Source organism: Siphateles boraxobius, unplaced genomic scaffold (assembly GCF_051911475.1).
Source record: "Siphateles boraxobius isolate OS27281-9 unplaced genomic scaffold, OSU_SipBor_1 77, whole genome shotgun sequence".
Taxonomy (NCBI): Eukaryota; Metazoa; Chordata; class Actinopteri; order Cypriniformes; family Leuciscidae; genus Siphateles; species Siphateles boraxobius.
Genome location: NW_027509205.1, coordinates 17324183 through 17345369, shown reverse-complemented (window position 1 = coordinate 17345369; position 21187 = coordinate 17324183). Strand labels below are relative to the sequence as shown.

The 21187-nt window shown below is 37.6% G+C and overlaps 1 protein-coding gene across 1 annotated transcript; it reads left to right on the top strand.

Annotated features, from left to right (window-relative positions):
- The first annotated feature begins 4660 nt into the window (after positions 1 to 4660).
- LOC143725905 (torsin-1A-like) lies at positions 4661 to 5990 on the top strand. Its single transcript, XM_077218734.1, has 4 exons — positions 4661 to 4879; positions 5026 to 5201; positions 5296 to 5426; positions 5687 to 5990. Exons 1-4 carry the CDS (start codon positions 4694 to 4696, stop codon positions 5935 to 5937), a joined length of 744 nt encoding a protein of 247 aa, XP_077074849.1. The 5' UTR covers positions 4661 to 4693; the 3' UTR covers positions 5938 to 5990.
- The last annotated feature ends 15197 nt before the right edge of the window (positions 5991 to 21187 follow it).

The following is a 21187-nucleotide window of genomic DNA, read 5'->3' as shown; positions in this document are numbered from 1 at the left end:
AGTTCATCGCACTCAGGTGTTGAGCAGCAATGCTCCTGTAGCTCAGTGAGTCCATCACAGGTAGCGCAGTGAATTCATCACACGCAGTGCTGAGCAGAAATGCTCCTGGTGCTCAGTGAAGTTCCTCGCACTCAAGTGTTGAGCAGTAATGCTCCTGAAGCTCAGTGAGTTTATCACACTCAGGTGTTGAGCAGTAATGCTCCTGAAGCTCAGTGAACTTGTCACACTCAAGTGCTGAGCAGAAATGCTCCTGTCGTTCAGTGAAATTCTTCGCACTCAAGTGTTGAGCAGAAATGCTCCTGAAGCTCAGTGAGGGAATGCTCCTGAAGTTCAGTGAACTTGTCACACTCAAGTGCTGAGCAGAAATGCTCCTGTCGCTCAGTGAGGTTCTTCGTACTCAAGTGTTGAGCAGAAATGCTCCTGAAGCTCGGTGAGTTTATCACACTCAGGTGTTGAGCAGGAATGCTCCTGAAGCTCAGTGAACTTGTCACACCCAAGTGCTGAGCAGAAAATGCTCCTGAAGCCCAGTGATCTTCACATGTTGTGTTGAGCAATGCTCCTGTCTTTTGCGCCCGTCACTTGCACCTATGTGCCAAGTCAGGAGAGGAACAGGTCTTCATAGTTGCCCCTTATTGGCCCAACTAGACCTGGCTCCCATCAACAGCCTTCCTGACTTCCCCGGAAAACTCTTCGGGGGCGGGGCACGATGGCACACGCGTTCTTCCCCCGGGGATTCCGGGCGGTCTTACATCTGAACGCGGAGGTTCAGGTGGCTATCACAAGAATGTGTGATAGTTACCATCACTTCTGCGAGCACCCCCTAGAATGGGGTAGCGTGCTTACGCCTTTAGAAGTGGAACCTAGTCATTGAGTGCGTCTTCTCTCCAGAGGAGATCCTGAAAGCTTTCGATCACTTCAGTGCTCTCTTTCCTGCAAAATGGGTTGCAGTAGGCTGTTTTCCTAAATCACCCTTAAAATGATGTTGCCTCGGTGTTTAAACGACGCTCATCGTGTTGCAGAAGTATGCAGAAGCACGTTCTGATCGTCAGGTTCCTGAGGAGCAAGGTCTTGTAAATCCTTGTGTCCCTCTTTATCCTCTTGGGCCTTGTCCCTGGTGCGACTGCACTGCAGAGACCGCCCCTGAGCCACTGCAGGTAGTGAGTTAAAAATGCTGTTATATCAGTTCTCCTGCTCGCGTGGTCTCTACTAGAGGGTAGGGACTTGCTCGCTTTCGGTCAACGTATTGTGCCTGGAGTCTGGGCCGGCTAACTCTCACAAGCTGAGACCCCGGCTCGGATTGTGCCCAAGGTTCCTACCTCTCCCGTAATAGGAGCAGGTGGTGAGCCTGCAAGCGCTGCCCTGGAGGAGGCAGATCCAGCCCTTGCTTCTCTGTCCGTTCGCTTGTATACAGCGTGCAAGGTTTATGCGCAAGTCTTCTTCTCTGTTTTTAGTGTATCTGTGTCAGAAATACAGCGCCTCATACTTGTCTGGCATGTATACTGTTTCAGTCGGTTTCAGTGGTTTCGTGTGTACGCAGATATTTGTTGAGACGGCGCCGTGTTTACGGAGTTTTTTTTAGAACGAGGAAAAAAAAGATTGGATAGGGAAAGCTCTGGCTTCGTGTGGACGTGGCCTGAGAATGTCATTATTTTTGTCAACTTGATACAGCCTTTTTACCAAGCCTAACTTTTGGCAGGCAGCATGTCCAAGAATTTCTGGTGCATCTCTCTGTATGATTTCAAATACAATCTTATACTTTTGTCCCTTGTACTCACAGTTGAGCGCTTTCGTGCCTAATGGCTCCATCTTGAGTAAGCAACTAGCCTGCAGCTTGATTTCTGCAGCCTTCCGGTGATGTTTAGTGCTTTATACGCACTCTCCAACAACACATTACATTCTGCACCTATATCCAGTTTAACTGTGACATTTCTCTTGTTTATTTTGAGAGTTTCAGTCCAATCATTTTCATTTTGAAATGTGATAGATCTTATATCATTGACCTGCTCTTGCTGTACTGTTCCAATTAACATATCCTCGCTCTGTTCAACTGTGTACATTCTTTACCCTGACTCATATGGCTCTTGGAAGTGCACATTTTAGCAAAGTGATTCTTCTTTTGACAGTTTTTACAGCTTCCCGATAGGCAGGCCAAATTCTATATTCATGCTTGTAGCCACATTTGCAGCATTCCTTTTTTGTCAGCACACACTGCTCCGGTTTACTGTTTCGATTCTTTGGCTTCATTGTGTTGACTCTGTGTACCTCCATTTCGTCGTTCACAATTCATCTGACTTGATGACTTTCATCTCACTGGCCCTACAGATGTCGATGGCTTTTTCAAGTGAGAGGTCTGCCTCTTAATTGATCTCCTTTTATACTACATACAATTCTGTCACGAATTAATCAATCACAGAAAAGTTGATTTCTGAAAAGTTTGAATCTCTGTATCCAACTCTTCCAATTCTCCGAGAGATTTTAGGTTTAATGGCGGCGGATGTAGTTGTGCCATCGTAACTATTAACTTTTATTCTGAAACTTTCTGGCACCATGTTTCACGACCATTATTATTCCACATTTGGCCAGATAAAGAGTGTAAAGAAGAAAAAATGAAGATTAAACAAAACTTCACAACAAAAAGCATAAAAAACAAACATACATCTTTAAAACATCATCAAGCCATTTCATAAAAAATATGCTTTGAGACTTTAAGAATGTGTGTGTTAGTCGTGATGATGAGCAGCGCAGGTTTGGAGTCCCTGACCAGGTTTGAGCAGATTGCAGGTTTACAGAGGAGTGCTTTGGGAACGTCAAGCTGTGCCAACATGCTTAGACCGGAGTAGGCTTGTGTGAAGTTATGCAGGTAATTCTCCTTTCCCTGACTCACTGGAGTGTGTTCAGAAGCAACAGGCCGCAATACTGCCCGTTTACTGCCTTCTGTCCAGGTGATCTGTCTCTGGAACAACCACTTCCTAGGTTCACTATTCTCACACTTTTTATTTGCTGTTCTCATTATTAGTTTACGCCTCTTTTATGACGTCGATGAAAACCGAAAGTAAACTAGCGTATCAGCGGCTCTGCTACAGATACTTTTAACATGTGCAGTTTCGCTCACCTTAAGTCATCATTTCTCCTCCGACTTTCTTCAGAAAACGAAACAGAAACTGAAAGAGACCTGAGTGATTCGCTTCCACAATGAAAGCGCAGCATATTTTCATTTTATTTCTAGTGTCTAATATAACATTAGCATCATGTTATCTGCTCAACATGTTTTCTAAACAGGATGGTTTGCTGACTTTTGACCCTAAATGTGAGTAAAACCGCAAAATAATGTAGGCCTATCGTAAATGTATAGTGGAGTTAAGTTTACGATTAAGATGTTCTGTCGTTGTATTTTTCCAAAATATACGGTGATTCCGAATGTCACAAACCTAATTTTGCAAACTTTAATAACCCAGCAATGTAAAAAAAAGTTTTTTGAGGGGCTGGAAAGAGTAGTGATACATTTTTATCCTGCATAATACATGTGGCAAGTGTTGTATTTTTATATTTCTTAAGAATTCACTTTCTGAAATTCAGCATTTTTTTTTTTAAATGTTAACATTACTCTCATATACTACTAAGTCTAGTTTTTCATGGGAAAATTGACCAGTTAAGACCAGCATAGCTCCATATATAAATTATAAGTTATAGTACAAGTTGTAGTATACATTTTTAGTAGGCCATAAATTATCATTGCAAACTGCAAAAATATTTTTGACTTCACATATCTTTACATCTTTCAGGTTTGAAGGCAGATTTAAATAAATCTCTCTTTGGGCAACACATCGTGACCAGTGTTGGGGAAAGTTACTTTTAAAAGTAATGCATTACAATTTTGCGTTAATCCCCAAAAAAGTAACTAAGTACGTTACTTAGTTACTTTTTATGGAACGTAATGCGTTACATTACTTTTGCGTTACTTTTTCTCACCTGCATGGGCTTGTTTGTTTGTTTTTTAATAACAGCTAAAACAATCTATTTTTGCCAATTGTTAAGGCCCTTTCACATCAAAAGTTAAATGAATAAGCATAAGGCTGAAGGAAATGCATTTACTACTGTATAGTAGAGGGCGCCGCTCAAACAAACCTTTCAGCTGCTGCTGTTCTTGATTAAATAACAATAGGATACTGGAGAAGGAAGTTCAACACTCTTATTTCTAAACCTGATCTAAAGTCATTTTTGCTTATTAGTATGGTTGAATTAGATCATTGTAGGTCAGCAGCAAAGACATTGGTTAATAAAGTGAGATTAAATACATAAAGTATATTTGTGTAATTTAACATAGTTAATTATAAAACTTTTGCACAAAATTCTGAGATTGCATTTGACTGTTTTTATTCATTTTGAGCAATACTGAATGTTTTTGTGCAAGTGAGATGAGTAAATGCATGTTCAATACAAATGCACACAACACCTCACTTTATTTCTCTCAACATGGGGACAGGAGAGCTGTCAGTCAATAAATGTGAAAAAGTAACTAGCGTTACTTATTTGAAAAAGTAACTCAGATATTTTGTTGTAAATTGAAAAAGTAATGCGTTACTTTACTAGTTACTTGAAAAAGTAATCTGATTACGTAACTCAAGTTACTTGTAATAAGTTACTCCCAACACTGATCGTGACTGATGTTGTATTAAAAGCTGTAACATCATTTATGACTGACAGAAACCCAAACAAACCTCTGGTTCTGTCTTTCCATGGGACTTCAGGAGTTGGGAAAAATCATGTTGCTAAAATCATTGCAAGAAACGTGTACGAAAAAGGGGAAAACTGCAAACATGTCCACACATTTATATCTCAGCATCATTTCCCACACAAAGTTAAGTCAGACCTCTACAGCGTGAGTAAATAATGTATATAAATATATTCCAATAAGATCAGTTTAATTCGATAGCTAGGCCTTGTGACTAAGATTAATCTTAACTGTGGTATTTGTAGCCTTTAAATAATCATCTTAACTGCGACTTGTATGTTTTGTATATCCAGACACAGCTAAAGCAGTGGATTCATGGAAATGTATCAAGTTTCCCCCACTCCATGTTCATATTTGATGAAATGGACAAGTTGAATCCTCAGCTGATTGACACCTTAAAACCTTTTCTAGACTACAATGCCCATGTAGATGGAGTATCATTTCACAATGCAATCTTCATTTTTCTAAGGTAAAAAAAGTAATTGTTAGATTCAAGCAGAGTTAAATACTTCAACTCTCCCAAAAGATCAACCCAACTAATGAGAAGCTGTGTTTATTTGTAGTAATGCAGGTGGGAGTTTGATTGTCGACATGGCTCTGGATTTCTGGAGAGAAGGCAAAAAACGGGAAGAGATCAGGATGAACAGCAATGAACTGGAGACTAAAATCTCTCTAAACATCTTCAATGAGGAGGGTATTGAAAGAGCATTGAAATATATTTTCTGATCTATATATTTATGTAAACATAAAAAAAGGCAAAAAATATGATTATTAAAGTATAATTATATAAATGTTTTGTTAAGTTTTATTTGTAAAAGGTAATTTATATATAAAGGTTATATACAGTATAACTGTTTTATTATTATTTTTTTTTTTTAAATTTTACATTTGATTTCCCTGGTTACATTCTTGTATGTATTACATATGTAAAATTTGCTCCTCTATGTTTTACAGGTGGATTTCAGCACTCCAGTCTCATAGATCATCATCTGGTTGATCACTATATTCCTTTCCTACCTCTGGAGCTGAAGCATGTGCGCAAGTGTGTCGTGGCTGAGATTGCCCATCTAAAAATACACCGATTTCATGATATGGTATATGGGGTGGTGAGAGAAATGCCCTTCTTCCCCAAAAACGAGAGAATCTTTGCGGTTAAAGGCTGCAAGTCAATCAGACAGAAACTGGTCATCTATACTGATAAATAGATGGAAGCAGCACTTTTTTCACAATCATCAGCTGTGTAGATACAAAAATAAAAGTCAACATCATGATTACGCATTTCTATAATGGCTCCAGACTAACTTTTCCACTGGTTGCACTGGTGCTACCAACTTTCTCAGGGGTCAGGACAATAAGGAAGGAACGATGCCCTCCTCCCATTGTCACTCTCAGCAGGCACTTTGTATGAATGTTGACCTTTCCTTGCAAGGGAATGAATAAACTTTAAAGTCAATTGGTACATGTTTGTCTCTTATTCAGTGAAGGAAAATTGGTTGCCACTACTTTTAATCTTTCAACTAAAAACCATTCAAAAATGATAAAAAAAACAGCACATATGTTTTTAATGTTTGATTATATTTCATTAGTGCCAATTGATGAAAAAAAATTAACTAATTAATCACACATTTTTTTATTTATCACACCTAACATTAAAGTTTTTAATATATTTTTATATTGTAATAATTTCAAGGGGTGGTGATGGCGCAGTGGATAAGACACATGCCTTTGGTGTGAGAGACCCGGGTTTGAATCCACTGTGAGACACCAATGTGTCCCTGAGCAAGACACTTAACCCCTAGTTGCTCCAGAGGCGTGCGACCTCTGACATACATAGCAATTGTAAGTCGCTTTGGATAAAAGCGTCAGCTAAATGAATAAATGTAAATTTCACATTTAATCTCCAAATTAATTTGGAAACAACATAAAGACTGTTAATTTTATAAATATTTGATTTAATAGGTAGGAAATATATCTTTAATGGACATATCTTGAGAATCACATTCAGGTCCACATGCAGAATCTCCTTGAGAGTCATATTCATAATCAGGGAGGGAATCATTTTTGTCAGATACATCATGCATTGCACTAACGTCATTGCTGAGACACAACTCTCTCTTTCTTGTACCCAAACAAACAGGCTCCTCATACCTGCTTGAACTAGGCCCTGCAATCACCACAATATCTTGCTGCTCATCGGCATTGATGTTTTGTACAGTATTGGGAGTATTTTAATTTTGCTGACATTCATTCACATTAGTTAGTATCTGTATTAGTAACAACATGCGCATGTACATAGCGGATGGCGCCACACCAGAATAGCTCACTTCAGATGGACTTGCTTGTTCCTCTTGAGCAGTGTCACATGTCCCTCTCCTGAGACACTAGGCCTATCCTCTGGTGCACGATCTCTATAGGCATGCAAACTTTTCATGACCTAATTCGGCACATTCGAAGCACCTTAAGCTACCAGTTGTTGCATATACCATATAAGTTCTCACTTCGTGTCGTACTCAGAATGAAACACCCAGTGTGTTCTCGGGGAGTCTAGAAACATAAACACCTGTCTTCTGAAAGATTTGACGTGTTTCAGAGACGGGTGTTTACAGCCTAGAGTAATTGTTTTGAAACCACTGGCAAATTTGCCAATACATACTAATTTTTGGCTAATTTATTTGATCGAACATCGAATAAAGCAAAATGAGATGAAAAACAGTGAAGTAGTAATTAGGTGCCATGTTTGTTATAACAGCATCTCAGAGATATATTAATCAGCATAAGTTATTACTCTTCCACCTGCGCGTGACGTCATTTAAGAGCAGCTTTCTGAACCGATATGAGAGCAACAGAGCTAGCAGGAGAAGCCCAAAAGGGAAAAACTCCCGTCAGACTCCTCACCATGATCGATCCTGCCCTGCCGCTTCAGCAGCCGCGGGACCCTAACCGGTGAGGTGCAGATACTCGACTCTCATCTCTCAAGCGAGAAACATAGTCCAAATAGGCTGCCCGTATCCAAAGTAATATGTCTAGAAGAACGTACCTACATGTCAAAAAATCCATTGGGGTGAGTTCTTTCACAAGTTTATGCTATGTATTTAGATTGAAGTGTTTTCTCATTGATCCAGAACATCAAAATGTTCTTTCCTGCAGCAAAAGTTAAAATACTGAAAAGTCTCTCATGATATTTATTCAAAATACAATGAACTGGGATCAACATCTACTGTATATTCATCCCAGAATATTGCAAATGTGGTCTGAAATTTTCTTCCAAAACAACTGAATTCTGTGACAAGACCAGATACAATAAATATTATTACCAACTGATGTTTTTCATTTTGAGGGGGGAAAGTTTTGGGTCAATTTTATTTCTGATATAAGAAATAAAATTTCTGACATGTAGCTGATGTACTATTTTGAATTGAATAGCATGTGCTCTGTTGCACTATGATATTCTCTTAGCATGATCCCAGACTCAATCCCACTGGAGATATTAACTGAAAAATAATTTCCCCACATCTGTCGAAGATTGTCTCCTTGGAAGGTCAAACTCAATGTAACATAAATATGAGATTTTTTTTTGTCTTGTGTCTTTTAGCAATATTTCAGTATTTTTACCCATGTTGACAATTTGTCAATCATAGAATTATCAAAATGGTCTTTTTGCCAATAAAGTTCCTTAGCTGTAAATACCTGAAGAAATTATGTTTTGATAGATCAATTTTTGCAGACAACTGTTAGAAAGACAGAAGCGAGAAACACTCAAATATATCTTTCAGCCTCACACTTCCTAAAGAATTCAAGAGGTTAAACCCAGAGTCAGCAGTTCCAGGAGACTTTATTTTATTATTACATTTATTTATTTCCGATCACATAATCACAATGAGGAAGGTTTGGTTTCACTCTCTGTGATGGTGTACGTGATTAGATTGGACGAGAATACTTTTTGTGCGCAAAAAAAACAAAAATAACAACTTTATTTCAACTATTCATTTCCTTCTCTGTGGGCCTCGAGTCAGTTCACTGGTGTAACACCGTACGTCACACATAGGCTCACTATTGGCCGACGCTTTTCATGTGTGTTCTTGTCGCTTGATAAACTTAAGATTGAACCACTGTAGTCACTTGGACTATTTTAACGATGTCTTTAATAACTTTTTGGGGGCCGGCAAGTTTCAATCCCATAGAAGCCTATGAAGGAGTGATCCAGCTCTCATATTTAATCAAAAATATCTTAATTTGTGTTCCGAAGATGAACGAAGGTCTTATGGGATTGGAACAACATGAGGGTGAGTAATTACTGACAGAATTTTCATTTTGAACTATCCCTTTAAGGCCCGGACAGGGGAGAGTACTGTAAGTGTAATTGTCACTCGCTTTCCGAAGCGGGAAGAGCAGATGGCGAAATAACTTGTGCTCTGAAAGGAGTAGAGAGCACTTTGGGCACATAGCCGTGCCTTGGCTTGAGGATAACCTAGGAGTCGTTAGGCCCAAACTCAGACAGAAAGTCTGGCTGACTGTAGCGGCTCGAAGGGGGGCCCTTTGAGGGCCATAAGGACCGTTGAAAGGTCCCAGGAGAGAATGGTAAGAGGACGAGGTGGGTTGAGCCTCCTTGCCCCTTTCATGAAGCGAACAACCAAGTTGCTTCTACCCAGCAACTGGCCGGCCACATAGAATGCTGCTATGGCCGCCACATAGACTTTGAGCATGGAGGGGGTGCGACCCACATCCATTAGCTCCTGTAGGAAGGAAAGAATTAGCGGTACTTAACATGAATAAGGTCTTGGTTCCAGACTGAACACCAGTAGGAGAAAACAGATCACTTAAGGGCATAGAAGCGTGGACGGGGCTCTAGCCTCAGAGATAGTATTCAATACTTTCGCTGGGAGGTCCATAAGTTTCCGTTGAGGGGCCATACGTTGAGGCCCCACAGCTCGGTTGGGGGTGCCAGATTGTACTGTTTGCCTGGGAAAGGAGGTCTTTCCTCAGGGGAATTGGCCATGGGGCTGCTGCTAGAAGCTGATTCAACTTGGGGAACCAAGGTTGGGTCCGCCAGAGAGGGCCACCAGAAGGATGGCGCGTCTTTCCTTGCTGATTCGTTTGATGACCTGAGGGAGCAGCGCGACTTAGGCAAAGGTGTAAATGGGGAGGCTGGACCATTCATGGGCCAGCACATTCCTGCTCTTTGTAAAGAATATTGGGGTCACCCTCTGCCTTGCCAAAGATACTCCAAATTGTTTGAACCATCTGGGGATGGAGGGTCTATTCCCCTGGGAACACGTCTGCTCCCTGGATCAGTCTGCCTGGCACGTGCCACGCTCTCAGTGAGCGCAGGCGTCTGGCTAGCTTGTACAGAGGCCTCGACCTGAGTCCACCTTTATGTAGGACATCACCACCATATTGACCGACCGGACTAAGACATGGTCCCCTGTCATTGCCGTTTTTCCGTGCCCGACCAGGAGCCAGAAGTCAGTCTGCCCTAGCACAGAGCTCCCCAACCCGGCAACCGACCAGCACGGAAGGTCTCTACATGTTACTGTCTTTTCTTGCGGCAAAATATTTTTGATTAAATTCAATACATTTTCTCATACTATGTATTAACTTGTTATTTCATCTGACTCCATAAATGAAAAAGGTTTTAATGATATCCGTGCATCATTAAATGTGAGCAAATGTTTGACTATTCCTTTTAACTCTAATGTAAATAATGTCAAAGCCAGTTAGAATAATCAAATGTAACAATTTATTATGTCAGGTAAATGTATCATAACAATTTCACAATCAGTTCAAAGATAATCAATACAAAACTTCAAATGCTCTTGAATAAAGAGGAGAAATGTTAACCCGACATTTAATAAATAAATGAAGCTGAGAGTCTCGGCCGCTCTCAGCCTCACGGCCTGATCTGAGGTACTGAAAAGGCCACAATCTTTTTCCTGTATTCCATTATATAGCCAGAACTCATTTCAAATGTAAACATGAGTTCACAGTGGGAAATCACCTTAATCACTGTCCCAGACTTACTGAGGCAGGAGTTGAGTTACATGGCTTAACATTAGAAATTTGCATTGTGTTAACACCTTCTGACCATTTGTCTGTAAGACACACCCTTCTGTGTGTAAGATATTTCTAAACTATTAAGAATTTTATTACCTTTTGGTTTGGTTCTTTGGGAATGAGACATTTGTACCCGGCGCACTGACACATTTCAAATGATACTAAACATGTTAAAACCATATATATTTTGGATGAATTTCAGATGATTTCAACATGAGGGAAAAGAAGTGGGGGGATAATGGGGGGTCGAGGTAAAAGAAGTAGATTAGAATGATTCTGGGGTGAGACTTGCGTCTGGAAGGATGCACGAGAGTGAGTTAAAATTTTCAGCAGGGTCCTTTGTCCACTCGAGGAGTGATCGTTCCTCAACCAGTTTTCCAGTATTACAGAGTGCTATTTTTTTGAAGATTGTAATACTTATACAGTAATTTAATAATGTCTAAATAAGACTACAGCATGGTCCTTTTTCATTTCTATTGTCAGGCATCCTGATAAAAACAAAAATGTTGTTGTATGAATTAAATTCCATTCAATTATCATATATTTTTATAGCACTTTTCACAATACATATAGTTTCAAAACAGCTTTACAGAAAATGCATGTCACCACCCCATCAGGTTTTCTGGTAGTACCTAGAAAATCTAAGTCCACTAAATGAGGGAGAGCGTTGACTTCAGATGACGCAAACTCTGAATCAACATGCACCAATGCTACATTTTTCTAAATGTCATAGTTATCAAACAAGTATTCATTACTTCACTGAGCTCATTGTTTCTGCATTCAGTTGGGGCCAGTCCTCCTTTGGCCAATGAACGAACAGTGTATGATTAGGATTTATGCAGCAATTATGGGTCAGAAGTCAGATTGGATCAGAAGTTTCTCAATGTTTATCCAGTTCCATCTGGTTGGGGGTCGGAGTCATCACACCGGTATGGAGACGAGTTTGTTGAGGTGTACATGAGGCCTTCACAGTGCTGATGAGGCTGGCACTTCAGGGATGCGTTGTGGTCGTGTCCATGCGATGGTCCTTAATCAGATCTGGATGTGGCCTGGATCCGGCAGTTTGCGGTAAACCTCGGGACTAATATGAGCATAGACGCCATCCTTCTTATGATGTACCAAGTACATCAGGCTTTATGGGAAGTGTTCCCGGTTCCAGCTGATCTAAACTATGCAGCCTAACATTGAATTATAGAAGTCTATAATGTGTTATGTGTGTGCTAGGCCAAAGAGATGCGTTTTATTCTAGATTTGAACTGACAGACTGTGTCTGCTTCCCAGACAATTTTAGGAAGATTGTTCCAAAGTTTAGGACTATTTAACCTAAAAAAAGAGAAAAAAGTGGGTTTCTTCTGTCGTCGTGTCATGAAACATTAAACCGGCTAGCTTATAAAAGAGAAGTTAGCAACATGACAGATTAGCGCTGAAAATATGGCCAAAAAAAGAAGCAAGACGCAAGGGAGGACTGATAATGGACCTGGAGTCTGATGCTTTCCCAAACTTATCTTCACCTCTTCCTGAAACCCCTCTGAATAGCCCCAGTCCAAAGAAGGTCCGCTCTGAAATTTCGAAGAAAGAAGCGGAAAATGTGTCCAATGCTGATATCCTGAAAGCTATTCACGGACTGAATGACCGATTCTCCAAGTTTGAAGAAATGGTGAACAAGAACACGGCGTAGATTGTTGTCATGCAGGAGCATATGAAAGACCTTGGGATGCATTGTAAGGCGACAGATGACAACGTGAAGAAGCTAAACGAGCGAGCGACTGCAATTCAGGAGCGGCAGGAGGAGGCTGAGAGATATACCCGACGATGGAATATACGTCTGCTTAATCTCCCGGAATACAGCAACGAAGATGTGAGAAAGGAGGTGCTGGAAATAATCGCCCAGATTGTTCCAGAAGAAAAGTCCAGACTTGGGTTCCTGGTAGACACTGTACACAGAGTCGGGAGAATTAAGATGACAACAAACCACGTCCCATTATCATGTAATTCACCATGCACACTTTCCGACACAAAGTATGGAGAGCCTCCCTCAACTCCGATGTGTTGAAAAGAAAAAATCTACGGATGGCAGAAGACCTCACTTACACGGAAAGACAATGCTGGAACAAACTCTGGCCAATGGTTAAACAAGCCCGTGACGAAGGGAAGAAGACCAAATGGATCGGCCCGGTGGCCATCATTGATGGTGTAAGACATACAGTTTAAGAATCAATTAGTTAAATAATAAGGTGATCTTAAGTTAAGTTGAATGCTAAGTAATATTGATAAGATCTCTTAACTACCTCAAGCTAACTCAGGTTATTGTTCACAGGGAACAATGACTAATTTAAGTTTACATGTTTGATTAGATGTATTGATTTACCGGGAAAATGTTCATATGGGTTAAATTCTCCTACTAAGACACTTATTGTCTACTGTATAGCACAATCACATTGATGTGATGGTTACCTATGTTCGAAATTAGCATACTGCACTATGTGTACTAGTAGTTAAATAACCTATTTCTACAGTGGCACAGTTACTTGCTTAATTAAGCAATTTATTCACTTCTTTATATTAAAAAAGTGAAAGAAATGAGTCTTCAATTTCATAAGGTACTTAATATTTAGAGTTCTCGTTTGAGAGTATCTACTTGTGTATCTATATTTCAACACTTTACAAGTACCTGTTTATTTTACAGATTTCTAGTTCACTTTATTTTATTTTTTTATGAGAGACTTCCATTTCAGTTCCTTAAAAATACTATCCCTTAATGTTAAAGGTATCCGTGACAGCACCAAAAGAAAATCTATTTTTATTTTTTGTAGACGAAAAAATGCAGATTTAATCCTTTTACAAGAGACTGACTCAAGTGAAAATTTTGGAAAACACAATGGGGTGATCAGTGTTATTTCTGTCATGCCTCTCAACAATCTGCTGGTTTAGCTATTCTCCTCAACAAATTTAAAGGTATTATTATTGAATCATTATTTTCATATGAGGGTAGATGGATTATTTTAGTTTTCAAACTGGATAACACAATTTTTATAGTTTGTAACTTATATAATCATAACAATACAGCTCTAGCCAAAACAATGTGTGTACAATTGTGTAAGAAACTTGAAGCTCTTAAACTGAAGTACAAAGAAGCACAATTGATTCTTGGGGGAGACTATGATGATGCTCCAGATTATCTCTTAGATCGATTACCGATGAGAACAGTTCAATATTCAAGATTTAAAAGCATTGCATATATTTGTGAACAACTTTTGGTTGTCGATGTATGGCGATACTTAAATTCTGATACAAAAGAATTTACTTGGAGTAATGCGAATAGATCTCTACAATCCAGAATTGACTTGTGGCGTATATCAACTTCTTGCACACAATTTGTTTCAGTAGCATCTCACGATTTTGCTCCCTTATCTGATCATAGATTGATTAAAATTCATTTAATAGGCACTAAACAAAATCAAAACAATCTTCGTGGTTTTTGGAAGTTAAATAATGACTTATTAAATTATGAAATATTTTGTGGTGATGTTAAAAGAACAGCGAAACAGATAATTAGGGATCCTAAAATGAATCATACACAAAAATGGGAATACTTTAAATTTAAGATAAGAGAAACAGCAATGAAACGGAGTAAAGAAATAAAAAAAAATAACGCCTCAAAAGAAATTAGTATCATGAACAAACTAAATACATTATTGAAGAAAGATAATCTATTAGAGGAAGAAGGCATTAAATTGAAGAGACTAAACGAAGAAATAGATCATACATATATTAATATGGCTAAAGGAGCCTTCATAAGGTCAAGAGCAAAATGGTTGGAATTAGGTGAAAAGAACTCTAGCTACTTTTTTGCCCTAGAGAAACAATCAAAAATCAAAAAAGAAACAATATCTCTGCACTCAAGATTGATGTCAATGTTATGATGTCATAACCACTAATCATTTGGACATTTCAAAATATGTTTATTCATTCTACAGTAATATACAAATCAAATTCCCAAATCAATGATTGTGATAAGTTTATTGAATCAATTAAAAAATATACACCAACCATTTCAGAGCCCTTCAAAACTAATTGTGAACGACCCATCACAAAATCAGAAATATCAGAAGCAATCCAATCAATGAAAAAAGGAAAATCTCCAGGCAATGATGGCCTCTCGGTTGAATTCTATATACATTTTTGGACTATTATTGTGGATCATTTATTGGAATTATTTAAGGAATGTCAAGATAGGAATGAAATGTCATGAAGTATGAAACAGGGTATCATAACGCTAACCCTAAACCGGAAAAAGATCATCTTATGATAGAAAATTGGAGACCTATTACGCTCCTAAATATAGATTACAAAATTATCTCATTGGTATATGCTAAAAGATTAAAAAAAGATCTTGGAGAAATTATCGCCGAAACTCAAACTGGATTTATGTCCAACCGTCATATTAGTTCCAACATAAGGCTTGTTCTTGACTTATTAGACTACTCTTAACAAATTGATAATGACTCCCTTATAGTTTTTCTTGATTTTTACAAGGCTTTTGATACGGTGGAATATCATTTTTTGTTTAAAGCACTTCAAACCTTTGGTTTTGGTCAACATTTTATTTCAACAATTGGAATGTTTTATTAAAATATTGACAGTTGTGTCATACTATATCCACACACTACCAAAAGATTTCCAGTGCTGAGATCTGTCCGTCAAGGCTGTCCGATTTCTCCCTTTTTATTTTTGATTGTTGTCGAATTGCTCTCATTACATATTTTAAAGAACCCAATAATTGAAGGTTTGTCTATTTTTGGAAAGGAAATTAAACTGACCCAACTAGCTGATTACTAGCATTATTCTTAAAGGACAAACATCAGATTGGAAAAGCTGTAGCATTAATAGACGCATTTTCAGCTGCTTCTGGACTAAGATTGAATAAATCTAAATGCGAAATTTTATGTCTGTTTGAAACAAACGTTAAAACCATATATAATATGCCTGTTAAAAATTGTATTCGATATCTCTGTGTTTTTGTTTGTAAGAATGTCATAGAGCGCCAACGATTTAACTTCTCCCCCAAAATGAAAAAATCTAAAACTATTTTGAACCTATGGCTTCAAAGAGACTTATCAATATTAAGTAGGGTCCTTTTGACTAACGCTGAAGGAGTTTCTAGATTTGTGTATCCAGCACTCTCCCTTAATGTCTGTGATTCTACATGTAAAGAAATCAATGATATGTTTGTAAAATTTGTATGGAAGAATAAGCACCATCATTTGAAAAAAGCTTTGCTTTCTGGTCCTAAAGCTAAAGGGGGTTTTGAACTGTTGGATTTTGTGGATTTGAATTATACTTTTAAAGTTAAATGGTTAAAGGAATGCTTAAAAGACCCAGATTCATTATGGAATTTTATTCCTCATAATATATTCAAGAAGGTTGGAGGTCTCAAGTTCTTACTGTATTGTAATTACAGTATTTCTAAATTACCAGTTAAGATGTCGGAATTTCATCAACAAGCTCTGTTAGCCTGGAAGCTATGTTATTCACACAACTTTTCACCACATAAATCTATCATCTGGAACAATGAGTATATTATTAAAAGGAACAAATCATTGTGTTTACAAAACTGGATAGATAATAATATCATCTACTTAAAAGACTTATTTAACCCTAATGGTCAACTTCTTAGTTATGAAGACTTTCTTATACAGAAAACTTTCCCTGTAAAATTTAAAGAATTTAGCTCAGTAATTAACTCTATTCCCAGTGGAATATTAGAATTAATGAAAAGCTATGTAGAGCAGAATGTACAACGCATTACTCCTAACATTCTTTACATAGATGGTATTGACATTCTAAGCAAAAAATGTACTAATAAACATATTAGAGAATGTTTCTACAATGCCAAAAAAATAATACCTAGAGGAATTTTTTTCTGGAATGCTATTTTTATGAATATTAATTGGCAGAAGGCATGGCTTGTTCCTTTTAAATTTTGTGTCACAAATAAAATTAGAGAATTACATCTAAAAATATTACATAACATATACCCATCTAAGATGTACATTTCAAGATTTCTTGATATTGATAACAAATGTACTTTTTGTAAAAATGAACTTGAAAATGTAACCCACTTGTTTTATGGTTGTTCATACAGTAATGCATTTTGGAAAGAACTTGAGAATTATATATTATGTAAAACAAAACACAAAATCAACATTGAGGGGAAGAACATTATCACTTATTTTGAATACAAAGAAAATAAACTATGTACTATAATAAACCTTTACATTTTGTTAGGCAAGTTTCATATCCATAAATGTAAATTCCAGAATTCTTCATCATTTAAGTTGTTTTTGATAGAGGTGGATTTTTATTTTAAGTCTCTTAATTTAATTACAAACAAGAAATGCATATCAGTAATGAATATTCATGTAGAAATTTTTAATGGATAATATGTACTAGAACTATTTTTGTCATGGGATACAAATCTGTCACAAGTCTATTTTTCTTATTGGTAACTTGATTGTTTTTTTTTTTTCAACCTTTAATGTATTGTATTGTTATTATTATAATGAATGTGAACTGGAAAGACTAAAAAAAAAAAAAAAAAAAAAACTTGTTTTCTGACCAGGAGCCTATGGGGACATAGATAGGCGCAAATGCATTTGGTATTTAAATAATGAGGCGCAGGATGTTAAAATGATAACTGCGTCAGGCTAAAACTAGCAAAAAACACTTGCGCCGCGAGGAGAGAATCACTTTTAGCCTCTTCTTTTTATCCAAAACAAACTTAGATGCATTCATTTTCTGTAATAAAGCTGCTTTGAAACAATCTGTATTGTAAAAAGTGATTTATGAATAAAGGTGACTTGACTTGAGCATGTGCTCTGCAAAACTGCAAAATAATTTCCCCACATCTGTCGAAGATTTTCCGTATCTCCTGGGAAGGTCAAACTCAATGTAACATAAATAAAAAATTGTTGTGTCTTTTAGCAATATTTTCTCAATTTCAGTCATAGAATTATCAATATACAAAGTGATATTTTTGCCAATAAAGTTCCTTAGGTGTACATACCTGTAAAATGTCTTGACAGATCAAATTTAGCAGACATCTGTCCAAAAGACAGAAGCGAGGAACCCTCAAATATATCTTTCAGCCTCACACTATACCTAAAGAATTCCAAGAGTCATCAGTTCCAGGAGACTTTATTTTATTATTACATTTATTTATTTCCAGGCAGGAGAACACATGATCACTATCAGTGGCGGTTCTACATTGAATGACACCACTTTTAGTTATGACTTGTTAAACTATAGGCTACTTTGTCATGAAATAGAGTTGTAGCAAATAAAAAGCTAATTTTCGAAATAATAACTGAACTTGTAACAGTTTTGTTGCAAAGCACAATATTATGGTGAAATCAGATCTCGTGTTTGATGAGTTAAAACCGAATTAAGCAAGCATCATAGCAAAAAGGCTAACAAACTTAAGAGTTATACCCACCAATTAAAGGGGTAATGAACTGGATTATTTTATTATTTTATAATGTTTCCTGGGGTGCCCTTATAATGTTAGTATGATTTTTACATCAAACATTGTCATAATTAAGAAATAAAAGGCATTTTTCCTAGCCTGATTTTAGCCTCTGATTTGAACGCTCTGTTTGAAGGGGCGTGTCTGCTGCGAGACTTCAGTGTAAACGCCCACTGCTGTGATTGGCTGACATGTTTGCATATAAAATAGCTAGTATTACATGTGATACTCTCGGAAACTACTACGTTTTTAATATTACAGCTATCGAGAAGATTAACAAATCTTTAAATGTATTGTTTAAAGCATTATATTTAAAAATATTCCATCACAAGAAAGAATGCAGTGATGAGCTGAGCAGATGACACAGCCTACAGTCTGGTGATAGCGTGAATAAAGATCCCATTATTGCAACGCAGTTTTTGCACACTCACGAATGCTTTTTCACCCTATAACAATGCAAACACGACGTAAACACAGGTAGAGCTTCGTTGTGCAGTGTAACAGCGTCATTGATTTCATAACGAGATTTGCGCGCTGTGTGATTGATTGACTGACAGCTTGGGCGATTGGAAAGGGAGCGTTTGGTCGCTTTCTTTCTATAACTTAATCACAGTTTTAATATTATTTCATCTTAAGAGAAACGATGTGAAGTTGATATTTTAGTCACTGATGCATAAACAGTATTGAATGATTTTGAGAGAAAGATAATATACTGAACTTGAATAATTACACATCAGAAATCACTGCTCACAGATCAGGCATTAAAATAAACATGGTTACTTACATGTTTGTGGCGTTGACTTAGGTAAAGTTGGATTTATATTCGCACATTCACGTTAAAGAACTTTTTCAATTAAATAGTCAATAAAGCAATTTTTTCCAGATTCGAAGCAGCTACATGATATTGACAACAAAGATTGTGAACTACAACATTTTCTACAATCGATCAAAATGGACAAGTAGCCTATATTTTTAATGCATACATACTTAGGAGAATATTCAATGTAGTGTGGTAACCAAGATAGGGACCGTCTAAAAAGTGAATATTGTTTTTCATCGTGTGCAAACAGGTACATTTTAGCCAACTGCAGATGAAGCCTACTGGCAAATATCTCTCACATTATGTGTTCTGATGCTATAGAATGTCCTTTAGCAACAAAACCTGCATTATAACGATGGTGTTTAAAAAGGTGTTTATGAAATAATAATGAATGAACCTCTACTGTAATTTGAACTGTAATTTGGTAACAATCCAGACCGTAGAAAGTGGAAAATCATGTTTAATCTCCTGAACATAGCTAATCACTTAATTTTACAACCGTTTATATTTATTTATTTATTTTTTTCGAGGAAAAAAAATGAAAAAGAACTGTGTAAGTGTGGTGGTTTTAATAATGACATATGATTTATTTGAAAAGGTTTTGAAAAGCATCGAGACGACTGCTACAAAGCAAGTTGGATTATCTTGTCTTGACCCTACAGAACACTCTACAGCCCATGTCTTGCTGTTTTATTCACCTCTGTTTTTATCTGTGATAAAGACTGTGTAACAGTGTTCTCCAGGTGTTGAATTAAAAGAATGACTAAACTCTATTTTATGTTTTCCTGTTGTATGACATCTGTGTTTAACATGGAACTCTAACAATAACACAATTCATGTACATTGATTGATGTTTACAGTCCTGCAGAAATATCACTGTCCATGGTACTGAATCCATCAGGTTATTGACAAGTACTCAGAAAACATGACAGCAAACATGATGTTTATCTTGGGTGTGGAGGGTACACTAGCACAAAAGTACACTAAAGCAGTCGTGATCTAGGTGAATACTCAGCAAATATCAAACCTGAAACTATTTTTACCCTCGTTGATTTTTTTTAAACTTGACTATGTTCATGGTGCTGTCCACGTACTATGTGTTCCTGAAGGTCCTACGTGATCAAGTCTGATCAAGTCTACAGTTGCTTTTTATATTCGCTTCGCATATTTGCGGAGTTCCGCGTTCAATATCTCGTGAGCTGAATATTGTTACTACACAAATAACATTGTTTAAATATTTTAAAGGAGAACTCCGGTCAGTTTTTAAGTTAATCTTGATCGTTAGAGCTTTGTGAGTACTGACTATAGAAAAAAAAACGAACCGGATTGGTGATTGCTACGCGGAGCTGCGACCGCGAATACCCAGAGCTCCCACCCAGCTGAAACGGCAGCTATGGGGGCATGGACATAAAGAGTGTTTTTGAGCCTCTTAACAGACACAAAATGCAATTAAAATGTCTGTCCAACATGAACAGGGACCCTACATGTGAACAAGATGCGTTTAGCAACTTAGCCATTGTTTCAACTCACCTAAATAGTCTTTTAGACGGCAAGCTGTAGTCTCGCGCTGCAGTCCCGTGCTGTAGCCGGAAAAGGTAAACAATGTCCAGGTGGGAGGAGCGTTGATCATGTGCGACGAGTCTTCGTACATGGAATGGCATTTTTCTTCAAACGGCCCCGCTGTGTTGAGTGTGTGTAGTCATCCTTGTCAAAGTGTTCACTGCAAATACGGTAATCTTTAGCGCGTAGTACTTCTACGGGAGTTTGCACATCAAGTTGAAGTACAACTAGCCACAACTGCAGAATCTCGAGGTCATGGAAAGGAAGATGATGAAAATTTTAGCTCTTATATTTTCGCATTCGGTTGCCACAATTCGGAAAGGCACAAACACGAACCATTTCTTCTTCACTTGTAAGCAACTCTGATCATAGCTCGTCGCACATGATCAACGCTCCTCCCACCTGGACATTGTTTACTAAACTAAAAATTGCCCGGAGTTCTCCTTTAATCTCCTCAAAACGAGTTTTCCTTCGGGTTTGCACTTTGCAGATGGTCCCT

Excerpts from the sequence above, each read along its gene's own strand:
- LOC143725905 (XM_077218734.1), top strand. The coding sequence starts at position 4,694 with ATGACTGACAGAAACCCAAACAAACCTCTGGTTCTGTCTTTCCATGGG. Across the intron at positions 5,202-5,295 it reads GCAATCTTCATTTTTCTAAG|TAATGCAGGTGGGAGTTTGA; the intron begins GTAAAAAAAGTA and ends GTTTATTTGTAG. Across the intron at positions 5,427-5,686 it reads AAACATCTTCAATGAGGAGG|GTGGATTTCAGCACTCCAGT; the intron begins GTATTGAAAGAG and ends TATGTTTTACAG.